The sequence below is a fragment of the Leptonychotes weddellii genome, chromosome 10 (assembly GCF_054177405.1).
Source record: "Leptonychotes weddellii isolate Sample4059 chromosome 10, ASM5417740v2, whole genome shotgun sequence".
Lineage (NCBI taxonomy): Eukaryota > Metazoa > Chordata > Mammalia > Carnivora > Phocidae > Leptonychotes > Leptonychotes weddellii.
Window position 1 is genome coordinate 70866527 of NC_138378.1, and position 25762 is coordinate 70892288.

At 39.5% G+C, this 25762-nt stretch overlaps 1 protein-coding gene across 4 annotated transcripts in view; it reads left to right on the top strand.

Annotated features, from left to right (window-relative positions):
* The window catches only part of UGP2 (UDP-glucose pyrophosphorylase 2), a 66535-nt gene extending 41316 nt beyond the window's left edge, over positions 1 to 25219 (top strand). For all 4 annotated transcript variants that reach the window (XM_006742190.2, XM_006742188.3, XM_006742191.3 and 1 more), the window contains exons 4-10: positions 13790 to 13975; positions 15225 to 15358; positions 16983 to 17280; positions 18793 to 18990; positions 19535 to 19777; positions 22916 to 23020; positions 24751 to 25219. In XM_006742190.2, the coding sequence (XP_006742253.1) occupies positions 13790 to 13975; positions 15225 to 15358; positions 16983 to 17280; positions 18793 to 18990; positions 19535 to 19777; positions 22916 to 23020; positions 24751 to 24858 (1272 nt within the window). In that variant the 3' untranslated portion in view covers positions 24859 to 25219. The remainder of the gene's footprint in view (positions 1 to 13789; positions 13976 to 15224; positions 15359 to 16982; positions 17281 to 18792; positions 18991 to 19534; positions 19778 to 22915; positions 23021 to 24750) is intronic.
* Positions 25220 to 25762: the final 543 nt, after the last annotated feature.

Here is a 25762-nt window from a genome sequence, read left to right on the forward strand (position 1 = left end):
TGTCTTTGATTTGATAGTTTTCCTTGTGTTTTTATAATTCATAAGCAGAAGAAGACAAAAGAACTTTCTTAGGAAATGTACTTTTTCAGGTTCAATTTATAATGTTTATTATGTGATCATTCTGTTTGCTTATCACAGAGGGATCGTTTTATAATTACTACACTAACATGGCCTTTAAACATTTTTTTATGCAAAGTCTTAGATTTAGGTTTTCTTTATCAAACTTATATATAATGTATGCTGATCCAGTACTTTTTTCTTGAATTAAGATAATAGGTGTTTGTAATCTGGTTTCTAATTAGTGGTTAAACCACTTTTGTTTTAAACTTAGTATTTGAGTAGAAAAAATTCCAAAGAACAGGTTTCATTTAATTTATTAATATTAATCCATATTTGCTCCATTCATTTACTCACTTATTTACTCAAATATGTGAGTGCCACCAATAAGCTTGATAACTAAAGGTGACAGATATGGTGGGGGGAGCATCACATGGCAGTTCCTGTCCTCGTGGAGTTTACAGTCATGGACACATATGGAGGACTAAATGGACAGTTTGGAGACAGTGTAATAATTGCTACCATAGAAGCTGGTAGTACTTGAAGCTAGAAGTAGGGGTTGTGCCAGATCCACTCCTGGGGGTATGAGGGTCATAAAAGGCTTTTAAAGGAAGTGATATTTTTGCTCTGTGGTCCTTAGACACCTTGATGGGGCATACATGTGTGCCCACACATACACACCTACCTAAAACAGTTAAAATTTTTTTTAATGCTTTTAGTTATAAAGTACACATAAAATATACCATTTATCTTGATCATTTTTTAAAATCTTCCTTTTATCTTGATCATTTCTAAGTATATGCTTCAGTAGTGTTAAGTATATTCACATGATTGTGCAACCAATCTCCACAACTTTTTCATCTTGTAAAACTGAAATTCTATACCCATTAAACAGTAACACCCATTCTCTCCTTCCCTCAGCTCATGGCAACCACCATTTTGTTTTCTGGCTCTATAAATTTAACTACTCTAACCACTTCATATAAGTGGTAAAAGACTTTTTTAATCTGAGGTTTTCTTTCTTTTGTTTTGAAAATTGCCGGAGTTCTGCTACCAATGACATATCCTTGCTTTTGCTTTGCCAGACAAATAGGAGATAAAAAACCTGGGGGATCGTTAGGCGGTGGTGTTCTTGCCAGTGGAAGCACAGAGCCAGCATAGCCTAAAGGAGATCCTACCTCCCTGGCCATCCGGGGAAGTCGTCAGGCAGTATGGAGCCATTTTAGGAGAAGCAAAGTCTAAAAAAGCAGAAATATTATTAAAACTTGGATTTTTCTCACCTCAGAAGATTGTCTGAAAACAGGGTTTGGCAGATCCTTTCTGTAAAGCGCCAGATAGTAAATATCTTAGACTTTGTTGGCGATGCATTTTCTGTCATGATTACTCAGCTTAGCCACAGTAGCATGAAAGCAGCCATAGATTTGTAAACTAATGAGAGTGGCTGTGTTCCAGTAATAATTTATGAGAAAAGGTGGCAGACCTGGCTGTCCCAAAGGCTATGGTTTTTGACTCCTGTCTTAAACTATTCTTAAATTACAAGTGACTGGAGTGAGACTTCGGGTGAGACCCATAGCTGGGAGATCATTAAGCTGGTTTGTGATTTGGAGCAGAAAGAGAAACTCAATACCATATTCTATCAAATTTGTGCCATTGGGTGCAAGCTGCACCTTTTGTGTACCACTAAAAAAGACAAATAGTGCAACCAATTGATTGTAAGATCCAATAAATATATGCTGCATCCTCGTCCCAGAAATGTTAAAACGTGGGGTAGGAGTAGGAGTGTGTCTGAATCAATGGGATAATGCCAGTCAACATTTATGCTCTTCCTATGGGCCATACACTTTGCTCGGCACTTTACCTGCATTATCTCATTTATCCTCATAACAAATCAATGAAGCAGATGAAAAAGGCTGAGAGCAGCTAAATTACTTGCCATAATAAACAGTGGAGTCTAAGATTCAGACCCAAGTGGCCTGGCATTAGAGCCTGTGCTCTCAGCCACTGTCCTGTACAGCCCCATTCAGTTCTGCAACAGTCTTTGTCAGATGGTCCCATTCACCCTGGAATTGTAGTTTATTACAATGATTTGAGTCAGGTCATGGAGGAAACACTGGCTACATCATGTCCTTGCAATTTGAGACATTTCTCAGGGCAGCCAACTACTGGTTTTCATCCCTTATGTGCCCGCTGGTGCCCTAAGAGAAGAATTACTGTGAATCCCTTCTGAAGATGTTTTTAAAATGATAAAGTTACCAAGAAGCCAAGCAAACTTGTGTTGGAAGAGAAGTGTCTTGGTGCTCTGTGCACAGATAATATCTGTGATGCCATCCAGCACTTCCAGTCCTGTTGCTGCAGAGGAGGGTGAGTGCCACATATCACTGTGACTCTCCTTCTGCGTCTCTGAGCTTTGCATTGAAGATGGCGTGATCCTGCATGAGTGATGCAGCACCAAAGACGACCTTATTGACCTTTGAAGACAAGGGAAATACTATGAGCCACTGAGTTCTCAGAGTCTTGGAGAATTTAGGTGTTTCTATTACAAGCCTCCATTCAGCTGGCAGAGCAGGCTGTGAGAACTTGCCTTGGAGAGTTGAGGTTTTTCATAAAAAAGAAAAGTCAGAATAGAATGGCAGTTAAAGATGGATGCATGTAACCTTCTCAACTGTATCAGTGTCAGTTTCTTACTCAAGCCAAACAGAAGACTTCTCATTGAAATTCAGTGGAGAGAGTTTATTTTTTGCTTTATTTGCATATTAACTTTCATTGGGAAATACAGCATCTCCTATAAAGATTATTTTTAAATCTTTTTTTTTTTTTTTAAAGATTTTATTTATTTATTTGAGAGAGAGAGAATGAGAGACAGAGAACATGAGAGGCAGGAGGGTCAGAGGGAGAAGCAGACTCCCCGCCGAGCGGGGAGCCCGATGCAGGACTCGATCCTAGGACTCCAGGATCATGACCTGGGCCGAAGGCAGTCGCTCAACCAACTGAGCCACCCAGGTGCCCGAGATTATTTTTATATTCAGTGAATGAAATTCCACAGGAGTGAGGTAAATCATATGCAAAAAGTTTTTTGTGTTTTTTTTGTGGGGGTGGGGTGGGGTGGTATTTTCACTTTTCTGAAACAGAGTCCATGCCTGATAGCTCATAAAGCCTGAGAATTGCTGGTCTGAACTGAGATGTGGAGGATAAAGGGAAGACCATTGGTGAAGTGAAGTTGCATGAGGGGGCAGAAATGCAGGGGCCTACACTCAACAGATACGGGACGTTAGAGAGCCCACTGCTCCATGTTCCTGGAGTACAGCATGTCAGGGAGAATAGGAGAGGAGAAAGTGCAAGGCACAAAGGGTCAGATCATTAAGCACATTGCAAACCATGTCTTCCAGTTAAGATTAGAGTCAGCTACATTTAATAGTGAAACTCAGAATAACAAATCTAGAGAGAGGCAATCCAGAGCTAGTATGGCAGCATGGTGCTCATCAGGAACCTGGGCTTCTCTGTCTTGCCACTCTTGCCATCCTTAGCATATCTCCTTATGGTCCCAGATGGCTGCTTGAATGAATTCTAGTCAGCATGTCTCCGTTCTAAACAGCAGGAAGGAGGAGGCCACGCCCTTGCGCTTTCACAGAGACTTCCTGGAAATCTTTCACTTCCATTTAATCACAGCTTTGGCACAAATAATTGCAAGGGAGGCTGGGAAATGTAATCTTTTATTTGGGATGGTGGTGTGCCCAGCTGAAAATCAGGGTTCTTAAGTAGAAAGGAAAAAATGATGTTGGGGTAGGCAGCTAATAATCTCTGCCATGCCGTATCAATGCTTTATTTTGTGAATGATGTAATAAGGAGAGAAACATGTTCAAATGTTCTTTTCTAAAAGATTGCCACCTGCAAGGTGAAGGTGGATTGGAAGGAGGTAAGGAGATCATAGAGGCCACCACTGCAATAACACAGGTGAGCGGTGAGCAGGATGCTGACTGGAAGGAGGGACAGTTTCATGAGACTCACAGGTCTTGGTCATTGATCAGATGTGAAGAGTCTCCTGGCTTAGCAGCTGGGTTTGTCTTTGTGCCATAGAGCTAGGAGTGAATAAATGAAGCCATGGATTGGAGCAGATTGCCTGGGAAGAGGAGGTCTACCTAGAATGGGTTTGAAAAGGAACAGGCAGAAAGAGGAGGAAAATAGAATGTGGTGTTTCAGAAGTCAAGGAGAAGAGAGCATGTCAAAATAGAAGGAGTGGTCAGTTACATCAAATGCAGGTGAGCATGCAAGAGAAGAATTGATGTCACTGATAGGATTTCACAATTAAGAGGATGTAGATGACCTTGTTAAGAGCAGTTCACTGAGCCGTAGAGAAGACCAGATTGCAGTTGGGTGAGTGAGGGATGGGAGGTGAGTGCAGCAACTTTTTCAGGAAGCCCTGCCTCTAAGAAGAGGGAGAAGAAAGGGATATGGGTGTAGAAAAGGATGAGTGAGTGAATGCATTGTTGTTTTCTTTCTTGGTTTTTAGATGGCAAATGTTGAATATGTTCATATCAATGGAAGGGAATAGAGAGGGAGAAGCTGCCCAAGAGACTGGATGATTGATGACATAGATTCTTGAGATGGGCACTGGCAGAGAGCTTGCCTACGAGGTCAGGCTCCCGTAACCAGAAGGAAGGCAGAAGGAAAAAACAAAGATGGAGATGCAGGAAGGTTCTTTCTGACCATCTGGTGGCAGAAAGTTGAGGGCATTCCTGTATATGATGGTTTTTATTTGCCCTATGAAATAGGGGTTGAGCTCATCTTGGTGGCTGAGGGGCTGTTGGTGAGTTTGTTGGTGGACCATGTGATAATGTACACGATTTGCCAGTTTTTCCTTTGTGAAAAAAAAAAAACTATGGTTTAGGTATGTCATTAATGTGTAGGAGCTTTGAGATGACCCAGATTTCAGTCATTATCTTTAGAAATGTGAAATGAAGAGATGATATGTGGAAGTGCCTAGCATTGAACTTGGCACACAGAACACCATGCAGTAAGGGTTTTGTGAATAAGCTTATGCTCTTAGAATATTTCCTGTACATATGGAGCATCATTCCAAACTTACTATTTACGTAGTTCATTTTCTTTCAGGCAAACTTGCTTTTTTTGAAAAAAAGATCTTTCAGATTGCAATAATCATACCCTTGTGAACCATAACAGGGCAGGTACTGTTAGCTTGTTTTGGGTATTTGGCACTGCCTTCAGGAATAGCACAAATATGCTACCAAGAACTGGGTTATACAGACTGCTAATGGGAACAGTGTGTCCATGACTGTGTGATGAATAAAGCTTTTCTTCTAACTGGAAACTAACTTGTGAACAGACACAGATCATGGTAGACCATTTTTAAAGGATCTTCTTAAAAATCTTCAGTTTCGGGGCACCTGGGTGGCTCAGTCGGTTAAGCGGCTGCCTTCAGCTCAGGTCATGATCCCGGGGTCCTGGGATCGAGCCCCGCATCGGGCTCCCTGCTCAGCAGAGAGCCTGCTTCTCCCTTTCCTTCTCTCTGCCGCTATGCCTACTTGTGCTGTCTGTCAAATAAATAAATAAAAAAAAATCTTTAAAAAAAAAATCTTCAGTTTCTGCAGAAAAACTAGATTGACATACTACAGGGAAGAATCTTGTTTAAGTCACGTTTTTTAGTACATTGCCAGCTACTTTCTTTTGTTCACTGCCCAGAGGAAGTTGGGTGCTTGACCAGTTCTCTTCTCCCAGGAGGAGGGAGGACAAGTGGTCTAGCCTTCTGTGTGCATCTTGCAGGGAGCCTCACGGGGTTTGCTCCACTTCACCATCATGGTTGCCCTAGTGGATTTAGTTGCAGTAGAGGTCTTCTTAAAACACTGAATTCTCTTCATGTCTGGGAGAAAGAGAAACAGTGTGACCTTATTGAGAGCATAAAGATGGCTCTAGTGATTGACTGAAGTGATTGAGTCAGAGTAACATGGAGGCCATGTCTGGCAGTGTGTGGTACTCCCTGTCATCTCCGAACACCATCCATCTTTGCATGAGTAGATGTCTTTGTGCATTCTCCTGGGGCAGCTGAGAAGAGGAGAGTGAGGGGCCGGTCTAAAAATGTCTCTGTGACTTAGGTGTGTCTGGTATAACTTTAGCTGTTGCCAAGCAACTTTCTAACACAGGTCCCCTTGGTTTGTGGAACTAAACTGAACTCTGGGGATTGCTTGGTGAGGTCCCTCGTGAGGGTGTGGACAGCATCACCCACAGAAAGAACTTGTGTTGGCACATAAGGTGGTTTATGTGATGGAAGGCTGTGCTTACCACCTAATTTAACCTGTAATAAACTTTAGACAAAAAGTGTCCTGGCTTCCTGGAATCGTATGATTGTACCTTTCTTTGTACATGTGTGTATCTGTGTCTGTTTGTGTGTGTGTGTGTGGGGGGGGTTGGCTATAAGTCAAGAAACATAAATGAAAAAAGCCCAGTGAAGGCTTCCAGCAGTAACACTAACCTGACCATTCTGGACATCTCTCCCCTCGTCACAACTGTTCGCACTTTGTGACTCTTCTTCCTTTTCCCTCCATCGTTCTGCTCAGTCCTCTTCTTGCTGACAGTCAAGTTCCTCAGTGAGGCCTGTTTTTAATTAGCTGCTAAAGATCAGATATAGCAAGACGAGTGGTATTACTGAAAGCACCTCACGAAGAACCATGGTTCCTTGACATTTATAGAGGTGCGGTGACTCCTTGCCCACTCAGCGTTGGGGGGAGGGTTCTAAATGTGGCACTTCACAGAGCCTTCTGGCCACTCAACTCGATGGTAAACAAGTCTTTCTACTTGTGATTTGCCTGGGCTCATGCCCAAAAGTCCTTCTTAACTCAGTTTTGGAACTTGATGTTATGTATGAATCAGTTCATTTTATTTCATACCAAATATTTGAAAAGTAATTCAGAATTACATTTAAAATTTAAACTCAAGTTCTTAAGATAACCAAGCTTGGGGAGATTTGAATTAAAACTAAAAGTATACTTGATATATCTTTTGGCTGAGAGTCAAATGGCTTAGTATTAAAATCATTGCGAGGCCTGATGGCTTCTATCACTATCCTAGAATAGGGTTTTGGGATACAAGAAAAAATTTATTTAGCCTCCATAGATTCAGTCATAAGGAATGATCTTCTTAAAGTATTATAATAGAATGCATGTTTTTAAGTTTATTGGTGTGAACAAAATGAACTTTTTCTTTACTTTTCATGAACTTTATATTCTTTATGGTGTGTGGATCAAAGATGATTTATCTTGAATATATATGATTTTGGAGGGTTTTTTTTTCTCCTGGTGAAATTTTTTTTTAAAGATTTTATTTATTTATTTGACTAAGAGAGACACAGCGAGAGAGGGAACACAAGCAGGGGGGGTGGGGGAGGGAGAAGCAGGCTTCCCAACGAGCAGAGAGCCTGATGCGGGGCTTGATCCCAGGACCCTGGGATCACGACCTGAGCGGAAGGCAGACGCTTAATGACTGAGCCACCCAGGCGCCCCTCTCCTGGTGAAATTTTAGGCACAAGATGATACTTGGTTTTTAATTCGTCTTCACAGGAAGTGAAAAATTCCTGTTAGTGTTTTTCCTTAAAGACTCATGCCCGAAAGGGAATTAAATAGCTAAAAATTAAACATGGTTCCTAAAACTCACTTTAATGCTATGCATGTTAGTATACCAAGCATTTCTTTAAAGGTTAGGATTAAGATATAATCCAGTTTACATTATTTACTTGATATTAGTATGTAAGTCTGTATAAACATTTATCATTTCTAAAAGGAAATTGTATTTTTCCTAAAGATATCCTACATACTCAATTTTTTTTTTACTGTCAGTTTCCCAATTTAAATTTACCTGAAATATTTGCAAACATTGTTGTACACAAAATGAATAGCTTTTAAAATGTAGCGTTTTTTACTCTTGTAGTAATCATTTATATTAGACTGGTAGAACATTCATGTTACATGAAATTTTTCACCCCAAGTTACATCTAGAATGTTTACCTCGATTTGAAACAGATTAAGATATACTCCTAATGGTATGCCTTTTTGAATTGGATGTTGCTAAAATGGTAGGATATGATAGTACCTCTATCATTACAGGTTCTGGGACTCCTGAATTGGTGTTTAGGTGTAGGGTTTGGCATTCAGCCTTCAAAAGGGTTAAGCTAAAGCTGAATACAGAGTATTTGGTCAGATTCTGAGACTGAAGTTGAACATCAGTGTATCTTAGTAAAAAGCTCACTACTGTGCATTGTTGTATAAATGGAATGTTGATTACTGAAGACAAGGAAGAATTAGGTTTTAGCTCATCTTTTTATGTGTTTAGTCGAATGTCTTGTGATGTCAGTGTTATTAAAGTGAAAAAAGATTACACTGAACAAAAAAGGATCCTGGCAGAGTTATATTAAAAGGAAAAACATAGGGCACCTGGGTGGCTCAGTCGGTTAAGCGTCTGCCTTCGGCTCAGTCATGATCCCAGGGTCCTGGGATCCAGCCCCACATCGGGCTCCCTGTTCGACGGGGAGCCTGCTTCTCCCTCCTCCCCTCCCCCTGCTCGTGCTCTCTCTCTCTCAAATAAATGAATAAAATATTTTTTTTAAATGAAAAAACATAATTCTGATTCCTTCGTTGATTTTTTTAAATAGACCATCTAGAACTGTGTATGCCGCTAGCCATGTGTATTGATTTACATTAATATTAAACAAAATGAAAACTTTAGCTCCTTAGTTGGCATGAGCCACATTTCAAGGGCTTAACAGCCGCATGTGGCCAGCACAAATAAGACATTTCCATAATTGTGAGAAAGTTCTATTGGACAGCACTATGTCTAGAGAGTGACAGTGAAAAGAGTGCCATCCTATTGATGTTTTGACTACATACTTAATTATGAAGAAATCTTTTTATATTGTTTATATTTCTGTAGTTTTTTTCCTTGAATGACAGGTTGCCTATCCCTTAGAGATACTAGGAAATTCAGAACACAGGTGTTGAATGATGTCTGAAACCCAAGTCCTGCTGTTCTGCATCGTTTTCACATGTATCTGAAGAGCAGCATTTTTTAAAATTTATACTTTTATTTATTTTTTTTTAAAGATTTTATTTTTTATTTATTTATTTGAGACAGAGAGAATGAGAGAGAGAGCATATGAGAGCGGGGAGGGTCAGAGGGAGAAGCAGACTCCCTGCCGAGCAGGGAGCCCGATGCGGGACTCGATCCCGGGACTCCAGGATCATGACCTGAGCCGAAGGCAGTCGCTCAACCAACTGAGCCACCCAGGCGCCCAAAATTTATACTTTTAGAACTGTGGTTTTGCTTGTAGCATTCTTTTCATAACCTTTAATTTTTTAGTTCAGAGTTAGGGTGTACCGTTCAATAAATTCAAATAAAAAGAATCTGTTTCCTGATTACTAAGCTGAGACTTCAGAACTTGTGTCCTATTCCACTTTTAATATCTGCAAATAGAATATGTAAGTTTTATAAGACTCAGTTTGCCATAGATTGTCGACCTGTACCTGTATTCCAGTCCTTCATACCAGTTCCCCTTTTCCCAGATACGTTGCATACACATCAATAAACTTTAAATATGGACCTTTTCCTGGAAAAATCTGCATTAATTTGGAATATTCTCAAACATATAAGCCACTTTGTTTAAAAAGAATGCTAAATGACTTGGGGACATTATGCAAAGTGAGATAAGTCAGTCACAAACACTGTATAATTCCACTTGTCTGAGGTACCTAGAGTAGTCAAACTCACAGAGGTAGAAGACAGAAGGGTGGTTGCTGGGAGCTGAGTGGAGGAGGGAATGGGGACATGTTTTTTAATGAGCATAGTTCCAGTTTTGCAAGACAAAAATAATTCTGGAGATTGGCTGCCCAACAGTGTGAACATACTTAATACTTGAACTGTATACTTAAAAATGGTTAGGATGGCAAATTTTACGCTACTACAATTTAAAAAAGACTGTCAACAAAGTCGGTTCTCCCAACTTGGTGGTTTTCTTTGAGAATGTCTTGTTTATTCTTTGCCCTTTGCATTTTTATACACACTTTAAATTGACTTGTTAGCTTCCACATAAAAAACTGTTGAGATTTTGATTAGGATTGCATTGATCAGGAGAATTGACATTTTTATAAGTCTTGTAGTTTACAAACCTGATAAATACATCCCTGAATTTATTTCTTTTAACTTTCCTCAAAAATGTTTTATGAAGTGTTCAGTGTAGAACTCTTGTATTTCTTTTAGATTTATTCCTAAGAATTGGTTATTTTTGATAGTGTAATAAAAGGTAACTTTTAATCCTATTTCTAATTCTTCATATATATAGAAACGGTTCATCTTTTTAAACCATCTTTACACATTTCTAAACATACAATTGATTAGCGTTAAGTACATTCACAGAACTCTTCGATCTTGCACAATGAAAACTGTTCCCATTAAACACCTCCCCATTCCTCCCTACCCCAGTCCGTGGGAATGACCCTTCTACTTTCTGTCTATATGAATCTGATGGCTACTCTAGGTGCCTCATAGAAGTTGAATCATAGAAGTATTTGGGGTTTATGACTGGTTTATTTACTTTAACATATTCTCAAGGTTTGTTCATGTTGTAGTACGTGTCAGAATTTCTTTCCCTTTTTAAGGCTGAATGATATTCTGTTGTATGTATATGCCACGTTTTGTTTTATCCGTACATCTTTTGATGGACATTTGAGTTACTTCCACTTTTTGGCTATTGTGAATAAATGCTACTGTGAAGGTGAGTATACAAACATCTCTTTGAGAACTTGCTTTCAGTTCTTTGGGGTATATATCCAGAGGTGGGCTTGGTAGATTATATGGTATTCTGTCTAAAATTCTTTTAGGAACCACCATACTTTTTTCTTTAACAGCTACACACCATTTTACATTTCCACCAGCAGAGTTCAAGGGTTCTAAAAGCAGTTGTTTGTTTTTTAAAATATTGACTGTGTATCTTCAATGTTGCTATGTTTACATTATTCTAATAATTTATTTGTAGGGTCTTTGGATTTTCTATATATAAAATCATATCTGAATAATGACAGTTTTGTTTCTTTTAATGGCTATATAAATTGAATACTATATGGCAGTGAAAAGTGAATTACTATAGCTTCATGCATTAATGTGAATTATTCTTATATATATATATAATTCAATATAACATTGAATTAAAGAAGCAAGTCAAAAGTTTAGAGACAAAATTAAGTAAAATATTATCATTATGGATACATACATAGGTGGTAAAACTAAAGTGTAAACATCAAGATGGTGGTTACCACTAGGGGTGGAAGAGGAATGTGATCAGGGACAGACTCAAGGAGGCTTCTAAGTTACGGCAGTATTCTTTTTTATTTAGGTTATTCTTTTGACTGTATATATTTTATAACTTGAATGTATGATATTTCATAATGAAAATCTTTTAGGTGAAATTGGAAAATGTAGGCCTGTCTCACCATATGTAGAAAAAAAATTCTTTTATGTATTCTGTTTTTTTAAAGGTATATTAAAGGAAGCATTAAATAGGTAAAAATATTTCTGAACTAATAATTTTACCTAAAATGAATGCATGAACTAGGGAGTTTTAGTTAAATTGATTTTCACACCCTTTTGAGCCCTCTGTAAATATCAGATTCTTTTTTGGAAGTCAAAAGTAACTGCTAAATGGAAATTCTTGGCTTTTAAAAGATAATTGGAAAAATAATTGGCTTGGTTCCATTTGCTAACTCTTTTGAGTAAATGTAATGTGCCCAAGAAATTCTCCTATAACCTAATAATAGAGTATTTGAAGCCATTATATCACAGTGGCATTCCTTTTACTGACTGGTTGATTTCAACAGCTCTGCTGATGAAAGGATTATAAACTGCCATGTTATATTAGGGTGACAAGTTCCAGCTCTGTTATCTCCTCTTATTTTTCTAGTAATATAGCACTTAAATTGGACTTTTTCTCTCAAATGATATTACCAGTTTCTTTGACATGCCGAAGAAATGATGTTCATGGCAGTGGGGTCAAAACATCCTTCAAGGAATGCCAGTCAACTGAGCCACAGGCACTTTGTGTGCTTGTTGGGTATCCCAAGTTGTTATCATTCGTACGTTGTCCTCACATGGACCAGGTGCTGCCAGAGAAGCAACCAGTAGTCTGTGTTCTTTCCTCCCTCCCCATCATCCTTCTTTTCCTTGGTGGTTAGCATTCCAGTACTTAGGCAGCACCCACTGAGGGCCATGGTGCCCACAAGTCTGTCCCCTCCTCTGGTCTTTCCATACTTTTAAGTATGAATGACTGCTGAAGACTGCTTAGTGGCACCTACCGGGAAGATTGGCGATCCTACCACGTTAGGAACTAATTCAGAATGAGTGATAACTAGGGGTGGTAATCAGTGGAGGGTCTTAGAGAAGAGTGCTTATTTCTCAGCATTTACACCAAGCAAAAAGTGCATTCATCTGCAGTTGGCAGTTAACAGAGTGTCTTGCAGGGTAGAGGAAGTAAGAAGCAAGACTAGTTTATGTGGAAAGAACTGCTAACAGCAGAAATCGTGTGGTCAGGAGTCGACATAGGACATGTATGTGTGTTTTGCCTCCAAAGCCTAATTACTGGAATGTGAGCCCATCAGCTCCTTTCCCAATTACAGACTTTATCCCTCACCCACCCCCACAGCCTCTATAGGTAGCAAAACGAAAACAGCTCAGCTCATAGTAATTGAGCACTTACTATAATGGTTGTATTTCTTCAGTCCCCTCAATTGTTATCTGTACTATACCATGATGATGTAATTGAGAAGTACATTAGATGATGTATTCCATTAAAGAAGGATAACCAAAAAAAAAGCCCTGTAAATGGTTAGAGAGTATACCATGATCTTTTCAAAAGCTTTCATTCTTGCTATAAGATCTTTAGACTTGCTTGTGCCTCCTGCTTTGAACATAAGAATTTGGGCTCCCACTATGTGGTTGTTCCCTTCACAGCATGAAGAGTAATGCTCTGTGCTCCCAGAAATACACAGGGGTGCAGGGAGGAGGGGATTCTCTCCAGCCTCAGCTCTTGCCTTTCCTACCCCATCAGGGTATTTATTGGAGCAATGAGAACACAGTTTTCCAATATGATCTGCTATACAGTGATGCCTGACAGTTAAATTCTTAAGGAATTCTATCCTTGCTATATACCTAGAAATATGATAAAAATCCCATGCCACCTTCTTCCTCTGAAGACTTACTATTGAATGGAGGAGAAAAGCATTTGGTTTTGGTTTTTGCCTCCTTTGGGAGAAGGAATAATGTATGATCATATATGTACTTCTCCAGAATTGAAGTAGATCTATACTGCACTAGAAATATTTGCAGATTTGATGAGTTTTGTGTATCCCATTTACTATATTGATGCAAATTGAGAATTCTTAAGTTTTTAAAGGTAGTCCAAGAGACTTAGATGTCCTCAGGAGCCAGACAAGTCTTTGTAGACTGTAACTTCCCCCCTTCTCGTACTCCATTCTAATGTAAATGAACCACTGAACTACTACTTTGTTAAAGAGCAGTTGCCTCTGAGTAAGTACCGGAAGGACTTGTGACATTAAAGGAAATGTTGAAACTTTCCATGGAGAAAAACAAAACTCTTTAAGGGCACATGGAAATAACCCTGAGATTGATTGGATTTAACCTCTCATAAAGCTATTTGAATTCTGTAATTTTTTTAAAATTTCAGATTCAACCCTATGAAAAGATAAAGGCCAGAGGCTTACCTGATAATATATCTTCCGTGCTGAACAAGCTGGTGGTGGTGAAACTCAATGGAGGTTTGGGAACCAGCATGGGCTGCAAAGGCCCGAAAAGTCTGATTGGTGTGAGGAATGAGAATACCTTTTTGGATCTGACCGTTCAGCAAATTGAAGTGAGTAACATTCAGCCTTTCTCATGAACTACTAAAACCAGTTTTAGGTTATTATAAATGTTACGTTACAAAATAACAGATGTGGATTTGAGCTAGTCAAGGAGCTTGCTATCTTTAGTTTCTGTATTAGTATATAAAAAGGTTTGGTGTTCCCAAGGACAAATCCTTAGGGTGATGTAAAATAAAATCTTTTGATCTTTAAGTAGCATTTGTGGTTGTTGAAATCTCTGGATCTTTTTGGATTCTCCTTTGATCTCCCCACCCTCCTCCCGCCTTTTCTTTTGGATGGCAGCCTTCATCACAGCTGGGATGGTCTGGCTTTATTAACCCCTTTTGGGAGGCCAGGGAGAATTTCCGTATCTGGTCGGCAGCCGTGGTTGCCTAGAACTGTCCTTGCCGTCTCTCTTATGATAAAGTCAGTAATCGTGGGCCGTAAGTTCCTTCGGGGGAGTCTTCTTCATCTCTCTCTCTCTCACGTCCAGTACGTGCAGGCAACTACAGTATTAACACTAGCAGCAGCAACGACTAACGGTCATCTAGCCTGGAGTGGATGTACACTGAGTGGGGTTCTGAGCTCTGTTCGTGAGTGCCTCACTTGTTCCTCTCAGCAACTCTGTAACATAAGTACTCTTCATATTATCATCCCCATTTCACAGGTGAGGAAACCAAGGCACAGAGAGGTTGATTTACTTGCCCAAGATTCCCTCTGTGAACACAGGACGGTCTCACTTCTGAGACCTTGTTTTCTTCTCACTCTGTGTCGCCTCTTAACTCTTCCTAGAGATTGAAAAGATTTCAGCTGGGGTGCGATTCACAGTTCTTGACATTAATCCTGAGACTAGAGAACCATGTTTTTGTAACATTTGTACTTTCATCCCCACTGTGCTCTGGACACAGTAAATGCTCCGTCAGCATTTGCCTATCCAGTAAGGCCACAGGGCCCTGGCTGGGCACACAACTCGAGTCAGACCATAGGGGTGTCCCGGCTCTGCTGATGACCTGCCGCCTCTCTGGCCCTTAATTTAGCCATCCGTATATTGCAGACAAAGTTTCCGTCTCATAGGATTGTGATTTAATGAGCAAATCCATGGTGAACTGCTTAGCAAAATGTCCGGCTTGTGCTAAATATTTGTATTGGGCTACATATAGGTGATGTTTTAGATACTTTGTGATTAGCCACTATGAGTTTTACATTTTTAAGTGAAAGAAAAGTAGGTCTGGGTAATCTGATTGTTATTTTCCTCCCTAGCATTTGAACAAAACCTACAATACAGATGTTCCTCTTGTTCTAATGAACTCTTTTAACACGGATGAAGATACAAAAAAAATACTACAGAAGTACAATCACTGTCGTGTGAAAATCTACACTTTTAATCAAAGCAGGTACAATAAGTAATAAAAAGTCTGGAGGATGTTACTCCTGGGAAACAAAGATGTCTTTGTCTTGTTTAAATAGAGCAGCCTCAAGATGTATATGTGCCAAAAACTCATGTTTGAAAATGTTCAGTGTCTTTAAAGGCTGAACACTTGTTCACAGATAGGTGATTGTTATAATCACTCTGTGATTCTTCCTAAGAGAGAATCTGCTTGTTCCATGTCCAGAATATTTGAGGATGGCTTAGGTCTTTGCTTTCTGAGGGCATATTTGGGCTCCACATGGGTGGATGAAAACTTTTATATGTTCTACAATATTGATAACCTTCTTTCATATGGGAAGAAATTTATTCAACATCCGGAATAGGCTTGGGGGAAATTTAATAAATCCTGGAAACAGATCTACTTTGAGGAAGGGAAAGTAAGTGCAGGCATATCTTGTTTGATTGCACTTCAATTGCGCTTTGTAGATACTGCATTTTTTTTTTACAAGTTGAATATTTGTGGTAACCCTGCATTGAGCAAGTAAGTCTATTGGTATTGGTGCCACTTTTCCAATAGCATCTGCTCACTTTGTGTCTGTGTCACACATTTTGGTATTCTCATGATATTTCAAACTTGTTCTTTATTATTGTATTCATTATGGTGATCTGTGATCAGTGAGTCTGACCTGCTGAAAGCCCAGATGATGGTTAGCATTTTTGAGCAATGAAGTACTTTTTTAAATTAAGGTATGTACATTTTTTTAGACATAATGCGACTGCACACTTAATATAATGTAAATATACCTTTTACATGCACTGGGAAACCAAACATTCACTTGGCTCACTGTATTGCGACATTTCCTTTATTGCTCTGGTTTGGAACCGAACCTGCGGTATCTCTGACGTATGCCTGTAGAAAGGGATTCAGGTGATGACTTTGGATAAAGCTCAGGCAACTGGGGAAGTAAGTCTCCCATCTAAGGATGAATGTGGGTCCATATGAATTTGTACAGAACAGGTACTTCTAAAAGTTGTACCATTTGTTGTTGTTTTAATTTATTTTCATGGACACTTGCTATGTTGCAGGTGCTCTGCCTCCATCTTCTGGTTGGTCCTTGGTCTGTTACAGTGCTAGCTCCTCCGTTTCCCCCTCCCCACTGCCAGCCCCCACACCTGTCCTCGCTCGTAGTAGGGAGCAGATGTCCCTGAGCACTGATGTGCTGCTGACTTTCTGGGAAAGAAAGAGCACCACCCCTGAATATACGGTTGTAAGAATGGGCAGATTTTTCCAAACTTGGAGGGGAAAGAACAATTCCATGACCAAAGAAGTTTGAGAAATTTACTTAATGTATTTCTCCTCTTGTAAAGTCATCAAATCTATGAATACCCTAGAAGTATGAGGTGTCCTCCCATCTGTATAACAATGGAAGTTTTTTTGCAGCAAATCTTATGATCTAGGAAACTGATTATTGGACAACACAGATAAGAGATTTTCTTAAATGGATTTACCTATGATTAAATTACTATTGATAGCCTGAGAAGGAGGGAAGTTTTATTTAACTTTAAATGCATTGTTTTACTTGAAGGTTTGGAATGCTTTACAGAATTGATATAGAAAAAGACCTTGGTTTGTTTGTTTGTTTTTTAAGGTACCCGAGGATTAATAAAGAATCTTTACTGCCTGTAGCAAAGGATGTCTCATACTCAGGGGAAAATACAGAAGCTTGGTACCCTCCAGGTCATGGTGATATATACGCCAGTTTCTACAACTCTGGTTTGCTCGACACCCTTATAGGAGAAGGCAAAGAGTATATTTTTGTGTCTAACATAGATAATCTGGGTGCCACTGTGGATCTTTATATTCTTAATCATCTAATGAACCCACCCAATGGAAAACCCTGTGAATTTGTCATGGAAGTCACAAATAAAACACGTGCAGATGTAAAGGTAAATATTGAGAGGAAACAGTTTGGAGAGTCATATCTTCACAATGCATAGGTTTTGTAGTTCAAATGCTTTTTTTTTTCCCCTCCCACCTCCCTCCCCTCTAGAACCCCCAGTCTGTTTTTCAGAGACTATCGTCTCTCATGATTCGTCTCCCCCTCCGATTTCCCCCGCTTCATTCTTCCCCTCCTATCTTCTTCTTCTGCTTTTTTTTTTCTTTCCTTAACATATATTGCATTATTTGTTTCAGAGGTACAGATCTGTGATTCAACAGTCTTGCACAATTCACAGCGCTCACCATAGCACATACGCTCCCCAATGTCTATCACCCAGCCACCCCATCCCTCCCGCCCCCCACCACTCCAGCAGCCCTCAGTTTGTTTCCTGAGATTAAGAATTCCTCATATCAGTGAGGTCATATGATATATGTCTTTCTCTGATTGACTTATTTCGCTCAGCATAACACCCTCCAGTTGCTTTTTTTAATTGGAAAGTTTCAGTGGTAAACAAAACAACACATTCATCCACTTGGTAACATCATTGTAAGACAGAGTGAGATAGTATTCTGTAGAGTACCCTGAGTTCCACCTGACATAACTGTATATATATAAATTGAGCTTTAACGGTATTGTTGAGTGATCTATATGGGCGATTTTAACTGAAAACAGTTCTATATATATTTATAGGATAAGTGAAAACACTTTCAAATGTTTTGTTCAGACCTTTGATATTCTTCTAGTTTGGTACTTATTTCATTTTTCCTTTAGTGAAAATGTACTATTTCTTTTTCTACCTATGCATTTTTATATATTTTTTTAATCACTGTAATATCTCTGTAGTTGCAAAACAAATGTTTTTTTAACTTTGCATGTATAGTGGTCATGAAATGGTACACAAGGTTTTACTTCTTGGCCACAGGGAGTAAAAGAAATGGGCAGTGTGTAAATACTAAAATGGTCAGTCCCTAGGCTGGGTTCTGTGCCTCTTGCAGTGCCCCCTGACGCGTGAGTGAACGTTCCCCTCTCCCCACACGGCTGTGGCCTCATGACTGTAAGAACATCTCTAAGCTGAGGCCGCTCAGGGGGTCACTCCTCACCCCTTGTGCCTCTGTCCTCCCTTTTCTCCTCCTATCCTAGAGCCAGTCCTAGAGCAGGGTCTGAGGTAGTAGGACTAGTTATTTAGTGATGGACGGTGGTTTGGGAATGAGAGGAATGGCTGTTCCTGTAGCAGACTTTCAAAAAGCGAGGAAGACTCTGATGTACTCCCAGGGCTTTTACTGTGGACAAGAGGCTGTGTATATAGTATAAAATGACAACCTGAATATTTTCTTTGGTTCTACCATCATATGTATGTTGCTGTGTATCAAAGATTGAATCAGTGCCAAAACTTTTTATTTCTGGGGGATTTTATCATCAGTGTCTTTTCTCTAACACTTTCACAGACTAGAAATAGCATGGTACGGTTATGACTGGGAGAGATGTGGAGGTACTCACACACTCCTCTCTGCCTTTCTAGGGTGGGACACTCACCCAGTATGAAGGCAAATTGAGACTGGTGGAAATCGCTCAAGTGCCAAAAGCACATGTGGACGAGTTCAAGTCTGTATCAAAATTCAAAATATTTAACACAAACAACCTATGGATCTCTCTTGCAGCAGTTAAAAGACTGCAGGAGCAAAATGCTATTGATATGGAGATCATTGTGAATCCAAAGGTAAGCCAGAGGTGCAGCCCTCGCCTCCCTACACACAGATCCACTGCCCATTCTCTCTGGCCCATCTGTTCACGGCTCCTTCCTCTTTGCCTAGTAAGTCACTCCGGTTCCTGGCCCTGTCTTTCAGAGTCTATACACCATCTCTTTAGTGTGAAGCCTTGGTGCTCTTACTTGACGCAGGGCCGTGGTAGTGGCAAGAGCACTGGGCCCAAAAGTAGAGAACCTACCTCGGTCTTGTTGCTCTGATACTTAAAGGCCTTTTGGCCACAGGCATCTCGCATGAGTTTTCTGTGAACCTCCGGTTCTTTATCATGAAATGGAAACATTACTAAACAGGAGTTATGATGCTGAAGGAAAAAAAAAAAAAGACCATGTGTGTCTAAGCACCTGGCATATGGTAGGTACTTGCTAAATGTCACTTCTCAAAATTCTGTCTCCTTCAATGGATCTCTGAAACCACTCCCCAAATATTAACCAGCCCACATGGAACTAAGTTGCTAAAACCTATTTCTCCTCTCCCCCTGCCCGCTTTTCTTTCTTACAGACCTTGGATGGAGGCCTGAATGTCATTCAGTTAGAAACTGCAGTAGGCGCTGCCATTAAAAGTTTTGAGAACTCTCTAGGTATTAATGTTCCTAGGAGCCGCTTTCTACCTGTCAAAACCACATCAGATCTCTTGCTTGTGATGTCAAACCTCTATAGCCTTAATGCAGGATCTTTGACAATGAGTGAAAAGCGGGAATTTCCTACAGTACCCTTGGTTAAATTAGGCAGTTCTTTTACAAAGGTACGTAATTATAGATATGATATACATGTGAATTTATAGTTCTTAAATGTGTAAGTATAAAAATGATTGGAATGATGTGAATTGGGGTCTAATTACACTCTCAGCTGCTGACCTATTACATTCCTCTGTCTTTGCTGTCTTTTAAAGGGAATCAACCATAGAAGATAGAGATGTAACTCACTTTTGAAATCTGATTGCTAAAGAGTAGGAAAGAACGTTTAATTTTGGGACATTTTACTTTATGTCTCTTGTAAAACCATTTACTGCTTTCATCAGTGGGAGAATGTTAATTCTGGTTTAACAAATAATGAGCCCCTACCATGTGCTGGGCAGTGTTCCAGGTGCTGTGGATAGTTAGCAGTAAATAAAATGGACTAAAATCCTTGCCTTCATGAATATTCTAGTGGGGTAAGAATGATAAGCAAATGTATATTATGTCAAGTGGTGGAAAATGCATGGAGAAAAAGAAGCAGGAATAGGGAATGTGTGGGTGCAGTGATGTTGGTATAATTTTACACTGCATGAATAGCATTCCAAGCAGGGAGAATAGCAAGTATAGGAAAACCCCACCCTAGCATGGTAAGTGGAATTCAAAACATTTCATCACATCAAATATCGTGAAGTTAATGAAGTGTTTTGTGGTTGGCCTGGCGTCCTGCTAGGCCCTCCAGGCCTAGTCTAGTCCTGGTTGTGGTTAGTGCCACTTGGTGTGGAGGTATGTTCTGCCTCATATATCGATGGGGGATGATTCTGGGTCCTGTGGCTGTGCTGCAATTTCCAGGATAACATCAGGCACTTTAGGACTCCCCCTGTTTGGGTGCCTCTTATCAGCCTGGTTGAGCTGGGAAAATCCTGGTGGTACAGAGAGGGTACTGCCAGCCGTTTTTCTTTCTTTCTTTTTTTTAGAAACCGGTTATTTGACAGAGAGCGAGCATGCGAGCACATGTAGGCAGAGCGGCAGGTAGAAGGAGAAGCAGGATCCCCACTGAGCAGAAAGCCCAATGCGAGGCTTGATCCCATGACCCTGGGATCATGACTTGAGCCGAAGGCAAATGCTTAACCAACTGAGCCACCCAGGCGCCCCAGCCATTTTTCTACCCAGCCTCACCCCTCCCCCTTCACGTCCCCCTCAATCTTCCTAGCCTCCTCAATACCCTGCAGGAGATAAGAACGTTAGCTGCCCTAATTTGAGAACAGGGGCTGCGTGGGCAATGGCTAGTTGCTCTGAGTTTTACAGAGCACAATATGGCTGGGGCAGAGTAATAAGCAAGTGAGAGATGGGGGAAGTAGTTGGGTCAGACAGGGAACAGTCCTAATGTGTAGAACCTTGTAACTAAATACTGGGAATGTGGGTGGCTTTTTTTTTTTTTCCTGGTGGATGAGAAACCATCAGAGAGTTGCGAGCTAAGGTGAAGTGACCAATCTGCTGAGCGAGGGTAGAATCAGAGAGACCAGGAATAGGCTGTTGCAGGAATTCTGGCAAGAGGAAATGGCGGCTTTGACCAGGGTGATGGCAGTGGAAATAGTGAAAAAATGTTGACATTCTGAGAAATTTTGACAGTTGTACCTACAGAATTTGCAGTCGGACTAGATGGGAGTGCAAGAGAGAAAAGGTTAAGGATGATTGCAGGGTTTTTAGCCTGTGCAACTGGAAGCATGGACTTTCCTGCCATTTATGGAGATGGGGGAAGTAGGTTTAGGGGGAGCAGGATGGGGAATTCAATTTTGGAGATACTGTATTTATTAGACCTTCAAATTTATTAGACTCTTTCTAGATCAGAGGAGAAATCTAGAAGAGCCAGGTAAATTTGAGAGTCCTCTGTTTATAGCTGGTATTTAAAGCCATGAGATAGGGAATAGTCCTCCCACTTCCTCCCTAGGTGATCCCTAAGACATTCCAAGGCTTAGAGGATAGGGATGAGGTAGAGGCAGCAGCAAAGGTCACTGAAGAGATACAGATGAGGAATTGGGTAGAAAACCATGAGTGTATGTGTCCTGAAAGCCAAATTAAGAAAATGTCTCAAGAAAGAGGGAGTGATCATCTGTGTCAAGTGCTGCTGCTGATTCAAGTAAGATGAATGGTTCAAGATCGATGAGAATTCACGTAGATTTATCAATATAGAAGTTCTGGAGCCTGACTGGAGGGGATTTAGTAGAGAACAGGAGAAATTAGAGAGATGCAGACAACTAATTCAAGAATTTTGCCCTAAAACAAAGCAAAGCAAAACAATTGCAGCCATAGATAGAAAGGGATATAAGATTTGAGAGTTCTTTGTTTGCTTTTTAAAGATGGGAGAATTTATGGGATATTTATACATTGCCTGGAATTGATGTGATCAGAGAGAGAAAACATTGAAGAGGGAGAAAGAATCACTGGACAATATCCTTGAATAGGCCATAAGAAGGCCTGGCCTTAAGTTGGAGTACACCCAGTACTAGGAAGGGACAGAGTAATGGGCTAGGGGGCAAGTAGCCCATTGGTAGCCCATGGTAGAAGTCAATGGACCTTTTCAGATTGCTTCTAATTTTCTTTTTTTTTAATTAATTAATTTATTATGTTATGTTAATTACCATACAGTACATTATTAGTTTTCGATGTAGTGTTCCATGATTCACTGTTTGCATATAACAACTTTTCAGATTGCTTCTACTTTTCTTAGCAAAATAGGAAACAAGGCCCTATAAGACAATTTCTACAAAGTGCCTATAAATCTAAGGAAATAAAAGGTAATCATTTGTAATGATAATTTGATAATTTGTGCTCTTGCTGTGCATGAAATATTCTACTTCTTCTAAAGCCCAGCTCCAGTCTAGCTTGCTTCAATGATGATCTCTTTCCAACTACACTCCAGATTATTTGAACTACTCACTGGGCTCTTAGCGTGTTGTTTATTTATTAATGTCTGATCTGCTCAGTGGTGTCATAAATTGCTTAATTGTAGGGACAGTGTTCATATCTCATGGTCTCTCCTGCACAGCATCTAGCATATAGCAAATGCTTAATAAATAGGTTCTTCCCATAGAGGGCCTGAGCTTGGCCATAAATAGAATGTTTTCACAGTTCAAGTAAACTATCTTGTTAATTTAATCTCTGTTTTTTTCTGTTAACCCATTTTTGAAACAATTTGTTTCTTTCAGGTTCAGGATTATCTAAGGAGATTTGAAAGTATACCAGATATGCTTGAATTGGATCACCTCACAGTTTCAGGAGATGTGACATTTGGCAAGAATGTTTCACTAAAGGTGTGTTGTTCTGATGAAAATTACAGTTCTTACAGCTTTACAAAACAGGTTTCATTTTCTAGTCCTAAATTTACCTTTATTTTATTTTTTAAAGATTTTATTTATTTATTTGACAGAGAGAGAGATAGCGAGAGCAGGAGCACAAGCAGGGGGAGTGGGAGAGGGAGAAGCAGGCTTCCCGCAGAGCAGGGAGCTCGATGCCGGGATTCCCAGGACCCTGGGATCATGACCTGAGCCGAAGGCAGACGCTTAACGACTGAGCCACCCAGGCGCCCTACCTTTATTTTAAAGAATACCTCTTAGTCTATACCAGATGTTTATAAGACATAAATATATTTTTAAAATGAAATAGCTTACCACAGTATTTAGTATTAATAACTGTCTTCCATAGATATACAACATAGTTAAAATACAACCACAATTGTTGTATATAGGAACTTTGTGGAATATAGCATTCAAATGGAAAGCAAACACCAGTAAGTAATTTAACTGGTACTATTTTATTGAAATGACAGTCTGTAAAAGAGAATCACTGTTAAAGTAGCATTAGCGCACCAAAGATGACTATTTGAATCTGAATGAAAGTAAATGACAACTTCACTTATACTGAATATAATCTATTCCTTTTAAAGTAATCGATTATCGTCAGTATAGAGATTTATTCACATACCGTAGTACTTGGGTACTTTGATGAGTATCATTCTAGCCTAAGAAACAGGAAGGACTATAGGTATAAATATTAAAGCTCAGAACCAAAGATACAACAGCTTTTTCCTAATTATTAAAAAAAAAAAAAATCCCATACCTAGAGTACATGTGGTCTTCCTTTAGTAAAGCTCCTTAAATGAGGATCTTAGAAAAACAAAAAGATATAGGTGTATATAAATATGTGTGTGTGTATATATATGTGTATACAGCTGACCCCTGAACAACGTGATGGCGTGGGGGGGTGACCCCCGTGTAGTCAAAAATCCATGTATAACTTTTGACTCCCCAAAATGTAACTATTAATAGCCTATTGTTGACTGGATGCCTTACTGATAACAGTTGATTAACACATATTTTGTAGGTCATATATATTATATACTGTATTCTTACAATAGAGGAAGCTAGAGATAGGAAAATTTTAAGAAAATCATATACAGTACTATACTGTATTTATTGAAAAAAATGCATGTTAGTGGGACCCAGACAGTTCAAACGTGTTGTTCCAGAGTCAACTGTACAGACCTATCTATACGTGTATATATACATATATAGGTATATGGAACTTTATTGCTGATAACTGTGTATATACACACGTACATGGAACTTTATTGCTGATACTGCCTCATCTAAATAGTCTCACTTGAGACATGAAAAATATATTCGTAAACCAATAAAACAAGCCCAAATCTATATGTAAATATAAACCAAGCACCTCAGTATCTTTATGAAGGTAGTTCTTTGAAAGGGCCAGTCATGCTGTGGCACAGGGCCCACTTCTCACCCCGGTACCGCCTCTGATACGGAGGCAGCGTCTCTAGAACTACTGTCAGGATTCTTAGAGGGACACATTATACAGTTTTCCTTAACATGTTATTTTTCATACTTTGATACTGCTAATAAGTACAACTGCTCCACTGTAAATGGAGCATAAACCTGGTACATAAACTTGGTAATTGTAAGAAAATCAGTTGCATTTCAGCTGCAGTTTTACACTGTTCTGTTTTGTCTTCCCTGTCATGTAGGGAACAGTTATCATCATTGCAAATCATGGTGACCGAATTGACATCCCACCTGGAGCAGTATTAGAGAACAAGATTGTATCAGGGAACCTTCGTATCTTGGACCACTGAAATGAAAAATACTGTGTACACTTCATACTAATTATGGGCTAAACAGTTTCTTACAATGAAATGTTCTCTAGGATTCTAAAATCGGCAGGTACTTTACTATGTTACTGTACCCTGAGGTGTTAATTTTTAAAGTAGTTTTTTTTTTTGCAATATGCTTAGTCGAAGAAAAGCACAGATGGGAAGCAATATTTTTCTTCTTTGAAGAGGACCCTGAAAGTTCATCTTAAAGTGCAATACTGTTTAATCTTAAAACTGGGGCAGCTCTGCTGGAACATCTTTTAACAGTGGCCTCAGTGATGGTCACTTTGAATTGCTTGTGATTTCAAAAATAAAGCTGTGAGGCAATCCATGTGCACACGTACACTTTCAATGCTAACTTTATGAAATGGCGAAGAAAAACGGTTTACTCTTGCAAAACAGTTCCTGGATCAATTGGAAGATTTGCTCTTGAAATATTTAAGTACTCATTGGCCAGTTACCTAACATATCTAGTTTTTGCATTTCTAAGAATCTTAACCACATCATTCTTTCCATAGGAATAAACCTGAAGGCCTTTCATCTACTCCTAAGGCTGGGATGCCTGCCATGCTTTCCACAGACTCTCCATTTATTAAAACAAAGTGATGTTTCTTTTCCCAGCTGAAGGGATGGGGTGGGTAGAGGTAGGGTATTTCTTTTACATCCTTGTTCTCTAGTATGGTGGGGTGGGGGTACAACTTTATAAAGTTCCCTTTCCTTGAAGCTTTCTTGTTGTGACTGAAAATATTCACAAATAACCTTTCAGATCAGCTCTGCTGGTAGTTTAATTTGTGGCTTTTCTCTAAGGATTAATTACATTTTCTAATTCTTACATATTTGTTTTTGAGTAGGCTGCTTGTATTTAAAGTTTACTGTATACTATTAA